The 19371-nt window shown below is 33.8% G+C and overlaps 3 protein-coding genes across 3 annotated transcripts; all 3 read right to left on the bottom strand.

The window, feature by feature from the left end:
- Positions 1 to 368: 368 nt before the first annotated feature.
- LOC17896358 (PH, RCC1 and FYVE domains-containing protein 1) lies at positions 369 to 4932 on the bottom strand. Its single transcript, XM_006300325.2, has 9 exons — positions 4465 to 4932; positions 4252 to 4338; positions 4082 to 4171; positions 3789 to 3869; positions 3516 to 3680; positions 1355 to 3418; positions 1110 to 1256; positions 732 to 1018; positions 369 to 623 (listed from the first exon to the last, which is right to left on the bottom strand). Exons 1-9 carry the CDS (start codon positions 4510 to 4512, stop codon positions 533 to 535), a joined length of 3060 nt encoding a protein of 1019 aa, XP_006300387.1. The 5' UTR covers positions 4513 to 4932; the 3' UTR covers positions 369 to 532.
- Positions 4933 to 5347: 415 nt separating this feature from the next.
- LOC17895166 (HVA22-like protein c) lies at positions 5348 to 7035 on the bottom strand. The gene is made up of 5 exons (XM_006302817.2): positions 6833 to 7035; positions 6571 to 6597; positions 6091 to 6213; positions 5733 to 5991; positions 5348 to 5636 (listed from the first exon to the last, which is right to left on the bottom strand). The coding sequence occupies exons 1-5, from the start codon at positions 6898 to 6900 to the stop codon at positions 5559 to 5561; spliced, it is 555 nt and encodes a 184-aa protein (XP_006302879.1). The 5' UTR covers positions 6901 to 7035; the 3' UTR covers positions 5348 to 5558.
- A 2701-nt stretch (positions 7036 to 9736) lies between these two features.
- On the bottom strand, positions 9737 to 11194 carry LOC17895229 (transcription factor TCP15). Its single transcript, XM_006302475.2, has one exon. The coding sequence runs from the start codon at positions 10973 to 10975 to the stop codon at positions 9986 to 9988; it is 990 nt and encodes a 329-aa protein (XP_006302537.1). The 5' UTR covers positions 10976 to 11194; the 3' UTR covers positions 9737 to 9985.
- Positions 11195 to 19371: the final 8177 nt, after the last annotated feature.

Below are 19371 nucleotides of genomic sequence, written 5' to 3'. Positions count from 1 at the left end.
GTAATCAAACACCAAAATGTAACTTTTCAAATCAAAAAGGAGAAAATAAAACAAAGATTACAACCATACCTCGGAACTTAGCAGATTGAATGAAGAACAATGGAGTTTGAAAGGGTTCAGGGGTTTGAAGATTTTTCTTAAACATTCGTTTAATTAGTAACAGTTACCATTATCATAAAATTGGTATTTTTCCTTTTCTGTTAAAGTTTGGTATTTTTTCTAAAACAGACTGAGAACTGTTTTTTTTGGGAAACATTGAAATTTTAGATATTTTCCGATTTCTTTTGGTTACTCATGAACTAGCAAAAGTGAAACCCATTTTGGGTTCTCTGATTAGGAGTTTGTATATCATTAAGCAAATAGAAAAATATTCAGAACAAAAGATATATTAAACATAATTTACATCAAACATTTTTTTCTATGAACAACAGAAAACATCTGCATCCCTGTGTTTCTCTATTTATTCTATATGTCACTATCTTTTCTTTATCTTTGTTAGTCTCTCTCTCTATTGAAGGAAGATACATGAGTCCTAAGAAACTAGAATGTTGTGGCGTTCACACACTTTACCTCCATTTTCACCCCACCACTTCTCCGCTTGTTCTTCAGTGAATTGTTTCCGGCTGCGATGAAAGCAAAGTTTTTTAGCGAGTTTGAATGAGATGTGTAACATGGTATGTCATGTTGTTTGGCTTAAGTATATAATAGGGAGATAAGAAGCAGTCATATACCTGAATCTGACACGTTTGAGTTCATTACCACCACCAGGTAAAGACAACAATGTTAAATACACTCCTGGTTCGTCTTGCACAACTCTCTCTGGCTTCTCATTATGTTTCCTGTGCCCATTAGCTACGGTCCTACTTGTTAGGTTATTTTGACTATCATGAGAAACCATGCTTCTTATATGTGTCTGGCTACTAGTCTGAGTTAAAGTTTCTGATGTCTCGTTGTATGTGTGCTTTGAGTTGGTGCCAATACCATCCGTTTGAGATTGTTTTTCAACCATTTCCTTCAACTGCAAAAACCATAGTAACGTTATGGGTGATCGATATACAAAATAAACAAATGTAGTTGAGCTTGAGTCTAGTATAAACCAGTTTACAAACCTGAGTAGTCAGAGATCTAATAACCTCCTTTGCAGATCTGTTTTCCTCTGCTTCATCTGCTGCCATTGCAGTGACCACTTTTAACTGCTTTCTAGTTTTCTCGAGTTCCTCTTCAAGTTGGTGGGTTTTGGATGTGAGTTGTTCTACCTATAATGTTCAGTGAATAGAAACATTCTTTTAGGTCTAGAAGCATTTTCTTATGATGTGATCTATAGCTGAAATTAGATATGGTTAGAAACCACTACCTGTTCCTTTAGACCTGCCATTTCTTGACTAAAACTTTCTTTTATTTGTCTAGATTCCTCAGCTGCTACTTCATAAGATCGACGTGGACTAGTTGACTTTACTGAAACAGGAGACGCTGTGCGAGAGCTCATTCCTGAACCAGGAATTCTAACCTTAGGAATTTTTGGCAACGCTGTTGATCCTTTGCATAATGGGGAACCAACAGGCTGTAAACTGCCGTTCATGAAAGGGAAGACATTACGGTTATTTACTTCAGGTTTTAAGTTTCGTCTGTGGTGCCTTCTTTCACCGTAATGCAATAAAGAGTCAGCAGACGATATTCTGGAGTGAAATCTTTGAGCTAAGCTGTCTCTTTCTGAAACATCTGTCGATTTCCGCATGTTCAAAAGGTTTCTGACCCGTGAGGTTGGCGTAGAAGGAGATGATCCTCTAGACTTTTTCAGCTTGGTAAAACATCCGTAACACACTCGATATGGTTTGTTCATATCAGGAGCAAGAGCAGCTCTCAGAGACTTTCTACTGCTGCATACTTTACAAAATACCAGGCCACAGTTGTAACAGTTGTGGCGTTTTCTTCTAAAGGTGAAGGGATTGCGGCAACCAGCACATAGAGAATGTTCAGAGCCAGGTACCCATTTGTGAACACAAATCACAGCAGTAAAGTTTGAACCACATGTTATAGCCTTCACTTGCTTTTCTTTAAGAAATCCCACAACTGCAGGTTCCATTTTGTTCTCAACATTTCCATGGCCTAACTGGCCATTTAATCCCTTTCCCCAAGTGTAAATTTCTGATTTAGATGTCAAGGCTGCAACATGATAAGAACCACATGCAATCTCTTCCACATAAGCCTCTACTATGTCCCCTTCAACACGTGCTGGAAAGTTTCCCTTGGCAGTAGGATTTCCCAGCTGGCCATAAGCCGTGCTACCCATTGTATACACATGTCCTGTGGATGTAAGAGAAACCGTGAGACTATGTCCGCAGGCAACTTGGTAGATATTTTCATTCGTCAATGAGACTACACACTCGGGAAGTAGTTTTGGATCATTGTCACCATGACCAAGCTGGCCTTTCTCACCATCCCCCCATGTGAAGACTTGCCCGCATGAAGAGCCAACTTCTGCATTAGATGCTTCATTAGACACTTCTACCACTGCAGCTGTATGCCAAACGCCACAAGCAACCTTCATTACCACTAGTCCACTTAGGCTTTCAACTTCACGTGGAACACTTGTACTTCTCCGGTCTCCATGACCCAGAGCACCAAAAGATCCATCTCCAAACGTGAACAACTGGCCTGATGATGCAACTACTGCTGTATGCCAAGGACCACAAGCAACATACGATACATGCGTTCCCTGTAAAATACCAGTCACTCTCTTGGGAATCCAGCAGCTCGATTCATTCCCGTGCCCAAGCAAATCGACATTATGAGTGCCATCACCCCAACTGTAAAGATCTCCAGATTGAGTAACAGCACATGTATGGAAATCTCCACAAGCTAAAGATTTGAAACCAATTCCTCTGACACTACTAATGAACTTTGGTTGTTGGACGTCTTTTTCTATGCCGTGCCCTAGCTTTCCTCCTGCTCCCTCCCCCCAGCTGAAGATCTCTCCTTGTTTGGTAATTAAAACCGCATGACACCTACCACATGCAATGTTTTGGGCATCAAGAACTATTGTTGATTCTAATGCTTTTGGTAGAAGGGCATCTTCTGTCGTGGAGTTCAATGACTTTCCAGTACCGCTCAATACACCATCATATATAGCTTCACCCCAGACAAAAACATCACCTAAGGCATCAAAGTCTTCGTGATATGAACCATGGCTAGATGTGCTCACAGCGCTAGATAGACTGATCCGAACTGGGTCGCTGGTCGAGAACCGTGAATTTGAATTTTCAACAATTACCGGAGCTGGAGAAAATGGACAGAAGGGGTTGGCATTGGCTTCTGTCTGATTGTTACTGGCAGGTGCAGTTATTGATACAATGTCAGCAAACACTTTTCCCAACCGATTAGGTGCAGAAGTCTCAGTAGAGGGTTGAATAACTTGATCCTGGAGTAAGATGATGCAAAGTATAAGGTGTGTGTTCTTTTTTATATATTTAGTTCAATTTAAGGTGTTTGTTCAAATTCCTAAAGATGTTACTCACAAGAATTGTTACAAACGGAGACACTCTTCGTGCATGAGGGGTTGGACATTCCGCTGAAGTGATCTCAGGTTTAATAGTGTTTTTCCATTTGGAGACTTTTACACGAGTGATCAAGGCTTTCAAACCAACAACCCAAACTTCTGCTTCATCTTTGTCTTTACATATCTGCAACCCAAACCAACATTGTCAACAAGGTCAAGATGAATATGCATTCTTTAAATGCTGTTCTACAATTGGAATGGTATGGCTCATTAAAATGGCACGAAAACTCACCAAATCCAAAGACCTGTCGGGACATATAAGCGAAAATGACTGATACTCTTTCTCAGGGCGTGGATATCTCTTAAATGTAGCCTGAAACAAACTTTAGCCATTGAGTCTAAGATGAAAGTAAGAACAAGTGGAGGAAAGAAGCATGATAATATAAAAAGACGCCAATAGACATGAGACCATAAAAGTACCAATTGTCGAAACGGGGATAGAAACATATTTCAGACTCTAACTTATAATTAAGGAACTGTACTTGTTTGATAACTAGACAAGATAAATTGCAGAGAAAAACTCACCGTGCGTTGTCCAGGAACAATTCTCTGCACTTGATTCAGCTTAATCTGCTTCTCTTCTTTTCCAGAGTACCATACTAATGCAGACTCATCCTATATTCACATATAACATATATGAGCAAAACAAGAAGGAAACAGAGAGTTCTAAACATGGCCTCAAAGAAAATTCTTACACTTGTGAGCTGGAATGGACAAAACTTAGGCTTCCCTCTACGTCCATATTTCAGCAAGTACGACCCCTTCTTAAGAGACGTAATGGCCTGAAAAAAATCATTACACGATGGTAAAAAATACGCTACTTTATACCATACTCACATCAAAAGATCAATTTTTTAATGATCAGATCATTCAACAGAGAGCTGATAAAGAGTGAAAGTACACAGTACCTGTTCGACGTCTCTCTCAGAGAGAGTAATTCTCAAGGAATCAGCCATTGATGAAGCTGCTGCAATGAGCTAATACCCTTTGGAATCATAATTCTCATCAACCAAATCGTTTAACATCACACAAATCTCGTTCCAATCATTCTTAATCCTATCTAACCCATTCTAGTAGTTAGCTTCCCTCAAAAAAAAAAAAAAAAAAACAAAAATTTCAAAATTCCCAAACTCTCAAGTCCAAAATGTACATTAACCAAAACAACAAATCCACTCTTAAGAATCCTCCTCAAGAACAATTCAAATTACTCAACTTCGTCACCAACCCCTAGCTTTCACCAACCAGAATTTTCAAATCCTATTCTAGTATCGAGAGCCAAAATGCCACAGGCCACACCTCTGATTTCGATCCTAATAATCTGAAAACCTCGATACGTATAAATGCGAACCGGGTAATTTCCTCGCCGGACGTAGAAGCTGTACCGTCGTCGATCGCCGGCGATGAGGATGGAGCAAAAATATATTGAGAGGCTCTTCGTGATTTGAGAACCTACGCCTATGCTTCGCTCGCGTTATTCAAAAACCTTTTTAATTATTATTATTTTTTTTTTATATTACATCTTTTCCATAATTGTGCATTAAATTCACATAATAGTCATCTAGGCTCGGCCCAATTTGGTATAAGCCCAAATCGTTAGAATGTAATAATTGAATATTTCTAATCATTTTTCTTTTATAAAAGTACTACAGAACAGCGGCAGGACCGGACAGCACTGGTCCCTACGAATATTGACTTAAAGTTTTGCTTACACACACAAAAGGAGGAAATGTTATTTGTTTATTCCACTTTTAACAACTTCTAACAAGATCAAAATCGAAACAACGAACCAAAAATCTAGTAAAAATAGCGTTTGATTATTAAGAGAACATGTTACGAACTTGCTACTACATAGAGCTTATACATAATCCTGGCAACTTATAGAAAAAAAATTAACATAGCGACAGAGAGTATTATATAGTCACATAGCGAAGCTTATAAACTGAGAGTAGCTACACCAGTTTAAGATCATGACCGAGATCAAGACTCATGTAACATGGCGACTTCAGTACCTATAGTCATCATCAAAGATCATGTAATTATTGCTTCCTCTAGTACTCCTCCCTCTTTCATAACTATCCTTCTGCATCCACAAAACACACAACATTACATTAGCTAATGCTACTGCATATATATACATTGGTGTTTTATGTTAATGAGAGTGTGAACTTTTACTTACCCTAACGATCATTCGCTCGAAAGCCTCGGTACCGTGTTGTTCCATGTATTTCTCAGCAGCAGTGAGGATGTCATCGTCGTCACGTTTAGGGAAAAAATTGAATTTCTTGTGAGGAACATACCAAATCTTGGTGGTAGCTCTTTGAGGGTCTCTGTAGAAGGGTCTTACGAAATGTTTGTAAACATGTTCTGCTCCGTTAAACTGTGGTAGCACTAGCCAGCATATCCCAAACAGCTTCATGTATGGCCATATCGGAAACCTTACCAATAACAAAAACAAAAACTATAATTAGTACCTAACTATGATGAATCAATAAAGTTGAAAAATATGGTAGTAAGTGTTAGTGAATCACACTAACCACTCGAGAGGTTTGGAGAAAGTGAGTTCAAAGAGAGAGAGGAGAGCATAAAGAACCCAGTAAGTGAGCCATTGCTCGTCTTCTGGTAATGATCTTGTCTCTATTGCTTTCACTGATGCATATCTGTTTTATTTTATTACAAACATAAGTTAATTATTACAAACACACGAACTTATCTTGCAAAAATTATAATGCGTCGTGTCTTGGATTCTAAGTGGGTGTGTGTGGATATACGTGCATCTTAGTCAAGATTCATACTTTTTTTATTCCTTAATGACAGAGGATTAAAAAAAGATCAAAAGGTTTAGTTTTGATTCTTATTCCATAAAATTTTCCAATGTTCATCATATAAATCTAAACGAAAGATTCGCCTAAAAAAAGTGAGTTTTGCTAACACTAAAAATCTTTTAATTAGACCTATCAAACAGATTTAACACAAATCATACAAGAAAGAGAGAGGGGTTTTAAGTTTTCACTTACAGAGGGTAGACAAGAGTGACCAGTGGGCTGCAAAAGCAAGAACACAGTAAGTATCCACAAAACTTCATAAATTAGTACTAACCTTATAAAGGGTTTCATTTTCATAAACTGGGAACTAGATAAAACTATGACAATGTAGTTTAAAACAGTAGAAATAAAAACTAAAGAAACAAGATAGGATCTAATTAACACACACAAAACAAATCAAGATAGGATCTGTAAGGGAAATAAAGAAGTGACAAAGAGAGAGAGAGAAGTTTACAGAGCAAGGACATCAAAGTTCTTGATGAGAACTTGAAGAACATTATCATCTCCAGAATTTGAAGGCATTGTTACTCTCCACTCTCCAGTTTCTTCCAATTTCTTAAGCTTTTTTTTCTTTTTTTCTCTCTCTCTTTCTCTTACTGTAGAAGTAGAAACAAAACTTAAACAAAAGTGGAGGCCAGGTTTCACTTACAGAGAGACCTTCTTGGACTTTTACGCCCACTCGCTTCTTTTTTTCTTTTAATCTTTTTTACTTTTTGAAAATTTTGGGGTAAAAGAGGCACCGAAATTTACACTTGAATGTTACAATTTATGCAAATAGTAGTAACTTAATCATTTTCAGTGGTCCAATCTCCCAAGTCTGGTGTCTCTCTACTCTCTAGATTACTTAGGATACTTGACCATTTTGTCAGCTTAATCCAATCAATGGGGATTACAAAAGAATCTAAAAAACTGGGCCTTACAGGAGCCCGTTATTCTATAAACCCATATCAATTAATGGAGCTACTGGAGTTGTTTCCAAAATTCAAAATGGGCCTTACAGGAGCCCAGTATTCCATAAACCCCATATCAATTAATGGAGGTCGAGGTGTTATAAAATATTCAAACTGGGCCTGAACATATAAAGCATTATCTAATTTTAAATTATTTTATAATATCAATCACAGATGAAAAAAGATTGAAGAACCCACATAAAAACTTCTTTTTGGTATTCGAAATTTGTGTTTACAAAAAAAAAAAAAAAAAAAGTAAAGGTATTCGAAATTTGTGTCTTAAGTAATTGATAATGATATATGGTATTTTTGATGCCTTTACAGTATTCTTTTTATCATTGTTTTCTTCTATAAATATAGAAAAAATGATTAAAGTGAAGACTACGAATGATTGTATTAGTGAAGCGCCTGATTAAACAAAATAGAGAAGCAAGTGATGAAAATGATGATCATCTAATCTTTTCCAGATCAAAAAACACTCTTATATACGTGGTATGTGTATATTATAAACTACGTAGATGGTAGATCCATACATCTATATATTATAAAGTATACTTTAGAAACATTTTAATTCCTTTTGGACCTATTGAATAATGCCAGATTACTACTATACTTCTACTTGTGCCCTTTTCATATTCTTTTTATTATAAAATAAAACGCCGACATGAAAACAATGATCGGTCATGAGACTCATGACTCTCGTATCTTGTTGTTTAATCATCTTATATAAAGTAATACGTAAAACAATAATATTCAAATATCAAAGATGATTGCATTAGATCATCTGTGTAACTACTGTGTCTATTTATATATTTACTTCTATTTTTTTTTTTGTCACCGTGAAATGTAGTTTACTTTAGCTTAACCATTGATATATTATTGAGGTAATATACAAATAAATAAATTAAAGTCGCACATTCTTGTAAAAATGCTAGATACCATATGAATGGGATAATATAACCGACAGGCGTATGATGCCAAGGAATGGTTCACACAGATCAATAGAAGTTTTAACTATAATTTCATAATATACATATTGGTTTTATTTTAATATAGAAAGCAATAATTTGTCTCAATTAACAGAATATTAATTGTATCTATGATATGATGTGTGTGTATTATTTAAAAATTGTTAACGTCTCAATTCCCATGCTCGTTGTTATCTCTGATTTATATACAGCTTATTAGGTCTACTATATCCATTTGTTTCTCTATGTATACCTATGCATGGGAAGACCGTATGTACATAAATAGTAAAATAAAACTAATAATGTAGACCGACACAATATGCAGCGATATGGTTATTACGCATGTTACATGTGCTTATGTATTTTTCTGTATGGTGTAAATTTCCTGGCTAATTTAACATCTTCCATCAATGTATCCCACGTCCCACAATCGATTTTTCCATTCATCAAAAGATAAAGCTGGAAAATCTAACTATCAATAGTTTTTATAACTTGCTTATCACATATACGCATGCAGAGATACATAAATCTCCATTTTCAGCAGAGAGTTTAGTGTTCTTGGTGTTACTTTTGGCTGTCGGAAAATTCACAAAACTTTCACATATAAATACAGTTCCATAATAAATAGTTCCATCGATCCAGAGATTGTGAAATCGTGACTCTTCAAATATAATGTAACACGAAACCTAATAAGTTCTGACCATATATGGACCTATGAAAATATAGTTTTATAGTTCCACTTCTTAGCTTGTATCTTATACGTTACATCGCTCAGAAATAAAACTATACACAGAAACCATTCTCGCAAAATAAATGCCTTAAATATTATGCAACGGCTATGAATTGAATAAATTAAACGTATCCCAAACGATGATGCTGATAGAAAGACCTACTGGCATTAATATGGCATCTTATCTAGTATCTACAATATAATGCATATCCACTCTTCAAAACACTTAACTATAATTAATAACCAAACCAATAACATTTCAATGCTTAATTTGAACTATATGATTTTATTACTATACATGTCAACAAGATTTTATAGTATAGTTCCCATCAAACATATTGATAGACCATCCAAGATTTATCAGATCTCAAATATGGTTCATAAAGAGAAAATGATAGATGAAAAGAGATAGAACCAGGATAATTAAGCTTGCAATACATCACATCTACCTCTCCGAAACAATGTAGTCGAATTGAAGGAATTAAACAAATAATGAGGAGATTAATTGGAAGATAACTAATAATATTTTATTGATTAGCTAGTACTGAAATATACATATATAATTAAGACACATATAAAAAACTTGTTTCAAAAACCCTAATCAAGTCGTGTGTCTCATTATAAAACTCTCACACGAGAGAAAAACATTGGACAAGACAAATGTACTACTTAATGAGGCCAAAACCTCTAGGAAAAAAAAAAGTGCTTAATAGCAAAACCCACATACTAAGATATATCGATAATCACGTTCATGCTTACTTACTCAATACATTAATCAGAAGAATAAACAAGATGAAATCTGATAAGAGCTCTTAACATATAAGAAAAAAAAGAAAATATATGAAAAAAAGAAGCAATGCAAAAAAACACGCTTGTTAAGAACAAACAAACAAAACGAAAGGACGAAAAAAATAAAAATAAATCTCACAGAATATATATGTTTGTGTGTGTTTGCTTGCCTAGGAATGATGACTGGTGCTTCCATCTTCTTGATGGTTGTGATGATGATGATGATGATCTCCGTCGCGGTTTTGTTGGTTGTTGTTATGGTTTGCCGACTCAGCCACCGGCCGGTAAGCTGCATTCAACGCCGCTAAAACCCCATAATGGCTTTGTTCTCCACCGCCGCCACCTCCTCCATAACCGGAAGCCATAGGCTGTCCGGAAAACAAAGCAATGGGAGCTGCAAAATTCATAAGATGAACACCTCCACCTCCACCGCCGCCGCCACCACCACCGTTTGGGTTATAAACATCTCCCGGGACAACACCGGGATGAGGAGGATTGATATTAAAAGCCCATAGGTTCTGTGTGTTGTCGCCACTACTCCAAAACGGTGCCGTGGCAGGACTCTGGCTCGTAGGTAAAGATCCAGCAGTTGATTGTACTAGATAGTTCCCCATTTGGTTGTGATCTAAGAGCTGAGAAGAAGATGAAGAAGAAGAATGTGACTCGTTCTTGGGACGAACCTGTTGATGATGCTGAAGATGAGTCATGGACTGATGAGGAGAATGGAAGTAATAGCTACTAGGAGTTGTACGAAGATGAGCAGCAGAGAGAGAAGATCTTGAGCTACGAAGTGAAATGTTTAAAGAAGTGAAGTTAGCAGGGATGGTTCCAGTCCCTGTAGCGGCTATAACCGCCGGCTCAGCTTGCTGGAGTAGCCACTCGATGGTTTCACCGTCGGACTTGTGGCCAAGCTCACGAGTGAGCTGAAAGACACGAGCAGCGCACATGGCAGGCATACGGATCCGACGGCCTCGGCCTTCGACTTTGGTGTGTCGGTCCTTAGTAGAGGTTCGTTTAGGAGGAGGCTTCTTAGGCTCGGAGCTAGGTTCGGAAGAAGCAGGGATGATGGCTAAGGAAGTGGAAGAGGAGGAAGAAGAATCAAGAAGCTGGAGAGGGAAGTTGGGTCGATGATTCGGGTTATGGTCCGGATCCGGATCCATGATGATGATGATGATCGAAGCTTTGGTGGTGGGGAAGTGGGACTATACTACTGTCTCTGTTAGATCTTTATGTGAGCCATACTAGTCTCTCTCTCTATATATCTCTGTTTTTTTGCTGCTTCTTTTAGAGAGAGAGAAAGAGAGAGAGGTTATAATATGGTCCTTAAGGACATGAAACTCCTTTCAGATGGGAAGCTTAGCTGTGTGTCTATGTCTATGTCTGTGTGAGTGAGAGAGAAGAGAGAGAGATTAAAGCAATGAATATGAAAGCATGGACTTTTATTTTTTTATTTTATTTTTCTTCTTCTTGCTGCTTTATATCTTTTGTGTTTTTTATTTATGGAATTTTATTTACATTATAAACTATTCCCTTTGAGAATTTTTCGTCATTTTTGGAAATAAAAGAGATGGGCTACGTGGTTCTCCAATCTGTACAAAATATTCAAATATAAAGTTGTGTTTTATTTGTGTGTGTTTACGTACAGTGATCAAAATGAGTGAAAATAAATAAAACGGTGTTCGTATTTATTCTGTTTGATTAGTAAATAATACAAATTTACAACCCTATTCGATCGAACACTCTCTTTTTTCTTTTCATTCTTTGCAATAATTAAAAAAAAGAGTGACGTAAGTGTTTTTCGTCGTAACTGTTAACTTCAAGGGATCGGGGAAATTAATTTTGCACATTTAGCGAAAATTTCAGGGATTCAGACAGAACTCAGAAGTGTTGTTTTTTAATACATACGATATTTTTGTACATATGCGACAACAGAATAATAAATAAGATAGAATTATTATTGACAGTGATTAATCCTTGGCTCTATGGTAGTTCACGAGATCCACATGATATATTATAGAATCCAACTGCTTTTTTATAAAACAGATGGATTTTCTCTTCTTTCCTACTTGAATGATATTATTATTATCATATATATATATAGTGCTTTATAGATATATATAAAAGCAAAATTTGTAATGCTTCTCTTTTGTTTCCACCATTGGTGTTATCTCATTGACATACAATTGTCGTTAAAAGATGTAGCACTAAATTTAGAAAATTATTTTTGATACTCTGATGTGGACATAACATTTGATCTTTTTTTTTTCCTTTTAAACCAAAGTTTATATAAGTAGTGATGAAGAAGTTTCCTCTCTTATGTGATGATTATTCATATAAACACTATACTAGTATTTTTGTTGTACATTTATATAGCGTTTAGAGACTTCCTCTCTTTTATTAATTTTCAATACCAGTATACATAAATTATATAATAGATCATATGGTACTAGATACTCTAGATTAGGTTCTGCCTAATATGCACGTTTAAGAAATTTATTTTTATTTATCCTAAAAGTAAATTCATATCATTATGAAGGTTAGAGGTTATTACATAAATTAACCAGCATAAGCATGTGAGTATAATTTTTAAAATTATAGATTGGAAAGTTATATATTATTTGAAGATATTTTTGATCATTCTTTTTTATATATGGAGATCAACTGTAAATTTTTTTTAACTAAACGTAGTAATTTTGATCTTTAGAGACTCCCGATAATTATTATTCTATGAAATTATCTCAGGATATATGCATCGTTTAGAAATGTTTAAGCAAGGTTTTAATAGTGAGGTTGTTCAACTTTTTTAAATGCTATTTTGAAAGTTTTAGATTATGTTAGAAAAACTAATAAATGCAATTGGTATTTTATGTAGCGAATACACAATTTTCAACTTTGAATATGTACGTAAAGCTAAATAAATTGAAAAAAATACCTTCGAAAAAATAAATTGTAGAGTTGTAGAGATAAATACCGTCTCTTAGAGCAAAGGTGCAATTAGTTTTAATAAACTTTTTTACTTTAAATAAAACTTGATCTTATTGACCGACTTTATGATTATTTAGGCATATTGGATGAGTACAGTGGTCTAAATAACTCGATGAGTACTAAACCACATAGATTCAAAATTTGTTTTGCGTGCTCAGTGATGTGACCACGTCATCCGATGTAAGTCTTACTGCTTAAATGTTCTATAAAACACTTGCAGCAGTGCAATGCCTAATCTTAGTATCATGACCTGATTACTGGTTAGGTAAGTCTTTCCACTAAATAAAACAATAATGCGATTCTATAACTCCCAAAGTTTTTAAAATTTACCGTTTATAATATATATCTGATACTATATATATATATATATACATGTAATATTTTCTTTCTGTTTTACAAATTGTTCTCGACCGTAAAAACTTGTATAAAAAGAAAGAATCAAGACATAAAAAGAAAAGAACGAATAAGATAGCTGAAACGCGTTGTGCATATTTTGACATTGCAAATAATAAACATTACAATCTCAAAAATAAAGAGAATGAACAGAAGATTTTACGAAAGAAAAAATAAAGTAAGAGCCATGCCGACTAATTAATCACTCAATAATTGATTAGTTTCAGTCATTTTCTTCACTGGCATATATCTCTATTTATGTACATACGACTCCTTATTTCTCCTCTTCAAACAAGAATCAATCACACTAGCAGCCTCCTAAAAAAAGGTTTAGGACCACAAATTTTTACTAATGATCAATATCAATCTTAATCTAATATTTTTATCCAACAACTATACTTCTCTATCCCAACATCCTGGTTAATCCATGTTATTGACACTCCTATATATCTATTAAAATTCATAAATTTTGTTTGGTTAGGGACTATATATAATACTAAATTACAAATTAACATGTGGGGTGATATATAAATATTGGAAAGAGAACAATAGGAGTGTCGTGGGACATAACATAGATGATCAAGGGTTTCAGTTATATTTATACATCAATCTATCTGTCTAAATATACATTTTAAGGTTGTAAAAATACAAAATTTGACAAATTATTAATAAAAAAAAAAAGAAGAAGAAAATGAGGAAATAATAATAAGAGAGAGAGAGATAGATGGAGAGAGTGGGAGGAAAGAGAGAGAGAGAGAGAGTCCACCACGTGCGTGTCCTCTGCATCATTCACTCTCTAAAGACAGCGACCATAGCCTCATCCCTCCCCCTTTCTGGACCCCTCTTCTAGTCAAGTCAATATTTATTTTATTTCCCTTAATTTATATTTCTTCTTTTTCTTATCTTTTCATTTTTTTTAATTGAATCTCCAATTTTACCATCAATCACGAACCCTATTTCAAACATTACTGCGTGTAACACATATCATTTTTGTTTTTAACTGTTTTATCTTATATTATATGTTTTTAATGAAAAAAGAGATCATCTTAACTATTTTACAGAAACTTCCTCAACATTCTTTTATAATTTATCTGAAAAAATGAAAACGAAAGCCAGTTTAAAAATAAAACGTATATTTGAATCGTATATTTCATTTGTTTAAAATAAATCAAAATTTCATCAATATCAAAATAAAAAATATCATTCCATGCGATTTTTTTGTAAAGTTATATAAGTGATTTAAGTCTCGAATATGGATTACAAGTAAAATAATAATAAATTTTTAGATGAGAAAAAAAGTTTGAACCGAAATCAAATCAAAATATGTAATGAATATCCTTACATTATAGTATTGAATACACTATGTTTTACTTTGCATTATTTTCCAACTCATCTCATTAATTTATGTAAGAAGAAAGTATACACACTTGAGTAGAGTATATATGTAACAAAATAGAGAAAGAATATTGGAAATTAATGGGAAACAAATTATAAAAAGAAAGAGGAAAACAAATAATAATAAAAAGAAAGGAAAAAATAAAAAGTGGGCTCCCATCCACATTCACCAGTCACCAGCAATGATTGCCTCACTGCCTTTGCAGCTCCACTTCTCCTTCTTTCCTCTTTCTTTATTTTATCCACCTCACTTTTAGATTTCCTTCATATTTGCCCCGTTTACTTTATATTCTTCTAATTTAACCCCTCCTAAATTTATTGTATCATACAATTTGTATCTATATCAATACTCTTTCGACCCATACTCTCTTATTGCTTATTCCCTATTTCTTTCCTGCCTTATTTATATATCATTATAAATAAAATAGAATATGTGCACTTAACTAATAGTTTATATTTGGAGTATATATTCGTAAAAATAATGTGGTAATAAAAATCGTGAGAAGTTGGATATACCTATATATATATATATGCTGATTTCAGATGTTAATTATTTAATACAAACATTGTAAAATTAATTAAAGCGTATTTAAACAGTAGCCTACTATTTCAATCGGTGAAGCTATTTTGTATATATCTATATCATATGTTGACAAAATATAATATATGTTACAATTTTTTTAACCACGTCATTTTGTAAAAAAATCTCTAACAAACACTATATAGTTAGTTAATTAGTCAAAATATAATTATAACTTAGAAAAAAGAAGCAATTTTCATTAGAACAATCACGATCGGTCAATTTCCATTCTATTAATAATAAAAAACTATATATTCTAAGGCATATTAAAAACAGTCTATCCATAAGATTAAACCAAGTTTCAGTTTTATACTTTGTTAGAAAATAAATATACAACTTATTCTAGATCATAACACTCGTGATCGATATCATTTCACCAAAGATTAGTGATTAATACGCTATATGTTTTGTTGTTTTTTTGGTGGGATTAATTAATCCACGTCAGACTAAAGTTCAAACCCTCTTCTCTTGTCTTCTTCTTCTTCTTCTATAGCGTCTGCGTTTGTATGTCTGTTAACCAGATTTATTAGTGATTTATATATATGTAATATAATTGTTATATATGTTTCGTTTGTTATGTGTCTCGTCTCGTTGGTACAGACAGGTTAACATGAACATAATTATATATGCACGTTTTAGATTACGAGAGCCATTTACACTTTTTTGATTTTGATATGATGGTTATCATAAACAAAGATAAATAATTCACATTATATATACATAGAGAGAGAGAAAGAGAGTGAAAGAGAGAGCATTGAAAGCCATGTACTGTCCATGTTGGATAGAGAGGTAATGGAACATCGGCATGTATAACCCATGTGACAATAGTCCCTATATACAACTTATAAGCAAACACAGTTCGGTCGAGAAATATCTAAACAAAGTTAGTTCAATCGATTGAAACCAAGTTCAAGTCCGATGTCATAGTTAAAAATGGATGTCATCGTTGATATATCAAATACTAGTTCCAAACAAGTTTGGACGAGGTTCTTCAGTGAGTCTGATTGGTTAAGACTCTCTCATCTTGTTGTCCGATTATAAAGACATGTTAAACGGCAAGACTTGAGCGGTCACTCTCCTTACCTTGGTCGACCATTCACGACTTGAGTGGTCACTCTCCTTACCTTGATCGACCATTCAAGACTCGCTTAATTAATATACATTTTCATAGTTTTGATTTGGTTTATTCAGAAGATCAAAACTGCATATAATATGCAAATTTTATTACAGAAATAATGTAAGTTTTGAGTTACTTATGGTGCTATAAATAATTGCTTAGAAGAAGAGAGAGAGAGAGAGAGGGGAAGAAACAACATAAAAGTTGTCCTCTCATGAACTGTCACTACGGCTAGCGACATAATCACGTTGCATCCGGAACCCTAGCATTCATCATTCATTGTTTGTGTTTGGACCCTATCTAATCTATTTTTATTACATTTTTCTCTCTTTTGATAGGATCTATATATAATCTATATTTATGCATAATTCATGTCTGCACCTCTACCTTCGTATCTCTGTCTCTACTCCTTTTGTTTCTTTCTACAACTGTCTATCTACCTTTACATCTTATGTATCAATTTCAAATTCCATCGGAACTAACTATTTTTTTTAATTACTGACTTAATTCAAAATTGATATTAATTTCATTTATATCTTTTTAAACATTTTATCTTGTTAAAATTTATGCTTACTTTGTCTATCTAACAAAAACATGACACATATACGTACGTATATATTTAATATGCATTAATTCTATACAAAATAATTTAAGCGATGTATTTATATGCATTAATTCTATACATAACATCTTTATCAGAAAAATTCTATACATAACATGCATGATTCTATATGTGTAGCTTTAAAACTTTATACAAGCACATGTGCGTGTACGTAATTGCATACAGCATGCATACGTACATATAAACAATCCAAAAACAAGACAGAAGAGTGATGCGTGTGTGTGTCTATATCTGTATATATAATGTTTAATTTTCTCACTTTGTACCTCATCTGATCTCCATGACCGTGTGATACCGATGTCTCACCTTCTCTTCCATATATTTTCTTCAAGTTTTTAGTTTTCTAAATTTACTTCGATCGCGTAAAAAACTACTTTGGCTGGAATACTGAGCATTATTTAAGGTTGGTTTTATATATCTATGCACTGACTACATCCATATTATATATGATCCATGGCTTGTATGATCTCTTATGCATCTTTTCTTTTTTAAGGTCCAATGGAATCGTTTTTAAAGAAAGGACATATACTCTTCTTTATACTGATGACCTGTTTGGATCTCTTAGGAAATAATACTTCCTAATACATATTAAAACTGACAAACATTACGTAGTTATATTATTGGCATCATTCTATTATTCTAAGTCTTCTGATTTAGTTATTTCGACAGTTTTAGGTTAGGTTTTAGGTAGGTTTAAAACAGTGACATGCTTAGTTCCAGAGCATTTGTAATAGCTCAGGAAAAAAACTGTCAATGATTATTCTGAGCTAGCATATAAAACATCCATGGGATTCCGACCAAGAAGTAATCATTATAATTCTAGTGTGTAACCAGTTATGCTTAGTACGTAGGTTATGGTAGGCCAATAGGAGTACTTACTTAGCCTTTGTAATTTATAGCCAATTTTGGCGTGGGTTCCTGACTCTCGATCGACATTGAATCATCATCATTATACAACATCATAAATTCATAATTACTACGATCATCGCTCTTATAGCTGTTAACTCCCACATATATACAGAGACTGTCCATCGGTATACTAGTATCGATAAGGCTTTACACATGAGTTTAAGTGCACACTCTTTTGCTCTAGCTAGTAGCTACAAGCTTCTTATGTGCTCCACATCGTAGTCTAACTGTCTAAGGGTCTAGACTCTAGCTAGAATAGTTACATCAAAACAGACGTTGTGGAGCAAATTAATGGATCGACGAAACAAAAAAAAAAGGTGAATATGGAACATATGAAATAGGTTAAACAAACGGTGTGGAGCTAAACAAAAATTGATGAGTTGAAATAATAATTACAAAATTTAGATTATTTGATCTCCTATCACTTTATATGACCAAAATATTTATTTCTTACAATAAAAATTGATTGAAGTTCAAAAAAATTTTAAAAAATCAAAAGACACACACATACTTGAACGCACCAACACGTTGTAGCCAGTCTGAAACTTCTTTTAATTTGGAAAAGAAAAAAAGTCAACCATTCTTGGCACAAAGATTGTTGAATAGACGCACACGCACTTCATTCCACTCTGCTCTGAGTGCTCCATTAATGGACTAAAATAGCTTATTTTTATTACACGTTGAGTCAAATAAAAAAAACAAAGTACCTTCGAATATAGATTACATAAAATTTGGAAAATGCATAGCATGCATAATATTATAATATACATGTGTGTATATAATTTCAGTTGCGGGATCTCTGTTGTGATTATATATATACGATTAATGTTGAAGACTTAAAGTTCAATAATTAGAAAAACAATGTTACATAATGGAAACGAAAGTGAGGAAAGAAAAGACGAGAGCACTAACATAGTAACATGTAGATGCTGGAAGAGGAATAGCATCCAACCAAAAAAAAAAGAACACAGCTCACTCCTCAAATAGAATTATACGTAAATGTTTGTACGTTTATGCATATTGCGTATATCTCACACAAGAAGGCGCAGAAGCATTTACTCTCTCTATCTGCTATATTAATAACAATATATTTTACGTTCATCATACCAACAATAACAAAAAAAAATTATGAAATAGTTTTTCTTCCGTAAAACTGTTGTTATATTAATCCTCTTGGACCATTAGTTAGTAATTAGAAATTCAGAACTACTTCTAGAAATATTAACTAGTAACTACTAATTAGAGTTACTTTCTTCTATAGAAAAAGTTTCATATTATATATAACATAAACGAGGAAACTCGAACTTTCACGTTGATTTTGATTATTAATGTGGGGATATTGGTTATATGTTATCCACACTCCACAGTATGAACATTATTTTCCTTAAAAGTATTTTATTATTCGTGACGTGACACATCAAAGATACTAAAATATGCTATCATATTGTTCTTTGGTTCATTCAATCTAGGATATCCGATATCAAACCCTTTGATCACATTTTTCTTTATACAAAAACATGATTTTTTGTGCATTGCGCGCTCACATGTAATATAT

Source organism: Capsella rubella, unplaced genomic scaffold, assembly GCF_000375325.1.
Source record: "Capsella rubella cultivar Monte Gargano unplaced genomic scaffold, Caprub1_0 scaffold_2, whole genome shotgun sequence".
Taxonomy (NCBI): domain Eukaryota; kingdom Viridiplantae; phylum Streptophyta; class Magnoliopsida; order Brassicales; family Brassicaceae; genus Capsella; species Capsella rubella.
This window is presented reverse-complemented; position numbering and strand designations above follow the sequence as displayed.

Bases quoted from the DNA above. Each gene is read 5' to 3' on its own strand.
- LOC17896358 (XM_006300325.2), bottom strand. From the start codon at position 4,512: ATGGCTGATTCCTTGAGAATTACTCTCTCTGAGAGAGACGTCGAACAG. The intron at 4,339-4,464 runs GTACTGTGTACT...GATTTTTTTCAG, and splicing joins CTGAGAGAGACGTCGAACAG to GCCATTACGTCTCTTAAGAA. The intron at 1,019-1,109 runs GTTTGTAAACTG...TGGTTTTTGCAG, and splicing joins TTAGATCTCTGACTACTCAG to TTGAAGGAAATGGTTGAAAA.
- LOC17895166 (XM_006302817.2), bottom strand. From the start codon at position 6,900: ATGCCTTCAAATTCTGGAGATGATAATGTTCTTCAAGTTCTCATCAAG. The intron at 6,598-6,832 runs GTAAACTTCTCT...TTGCTTTTGCAG, and splicing joins AACTTTGATGTCCTTGCTCT to CCCACTGGTCACTCTTGTCT. The intron at 6,214-6,570 runs GTAAGTGAAAAC...AAAATAAAACAG, and splicing joins GTCACTCTTGTCTACCCTCT to ATATGCATCAGTGAAAGCAA.
- LOC17895229 (XM_006302475.2), bottom strand. From the start codon at position 10,975: ATGGATCCGGATCCGGACCATAACCCGAATCATCGACCCAACTTCCCT.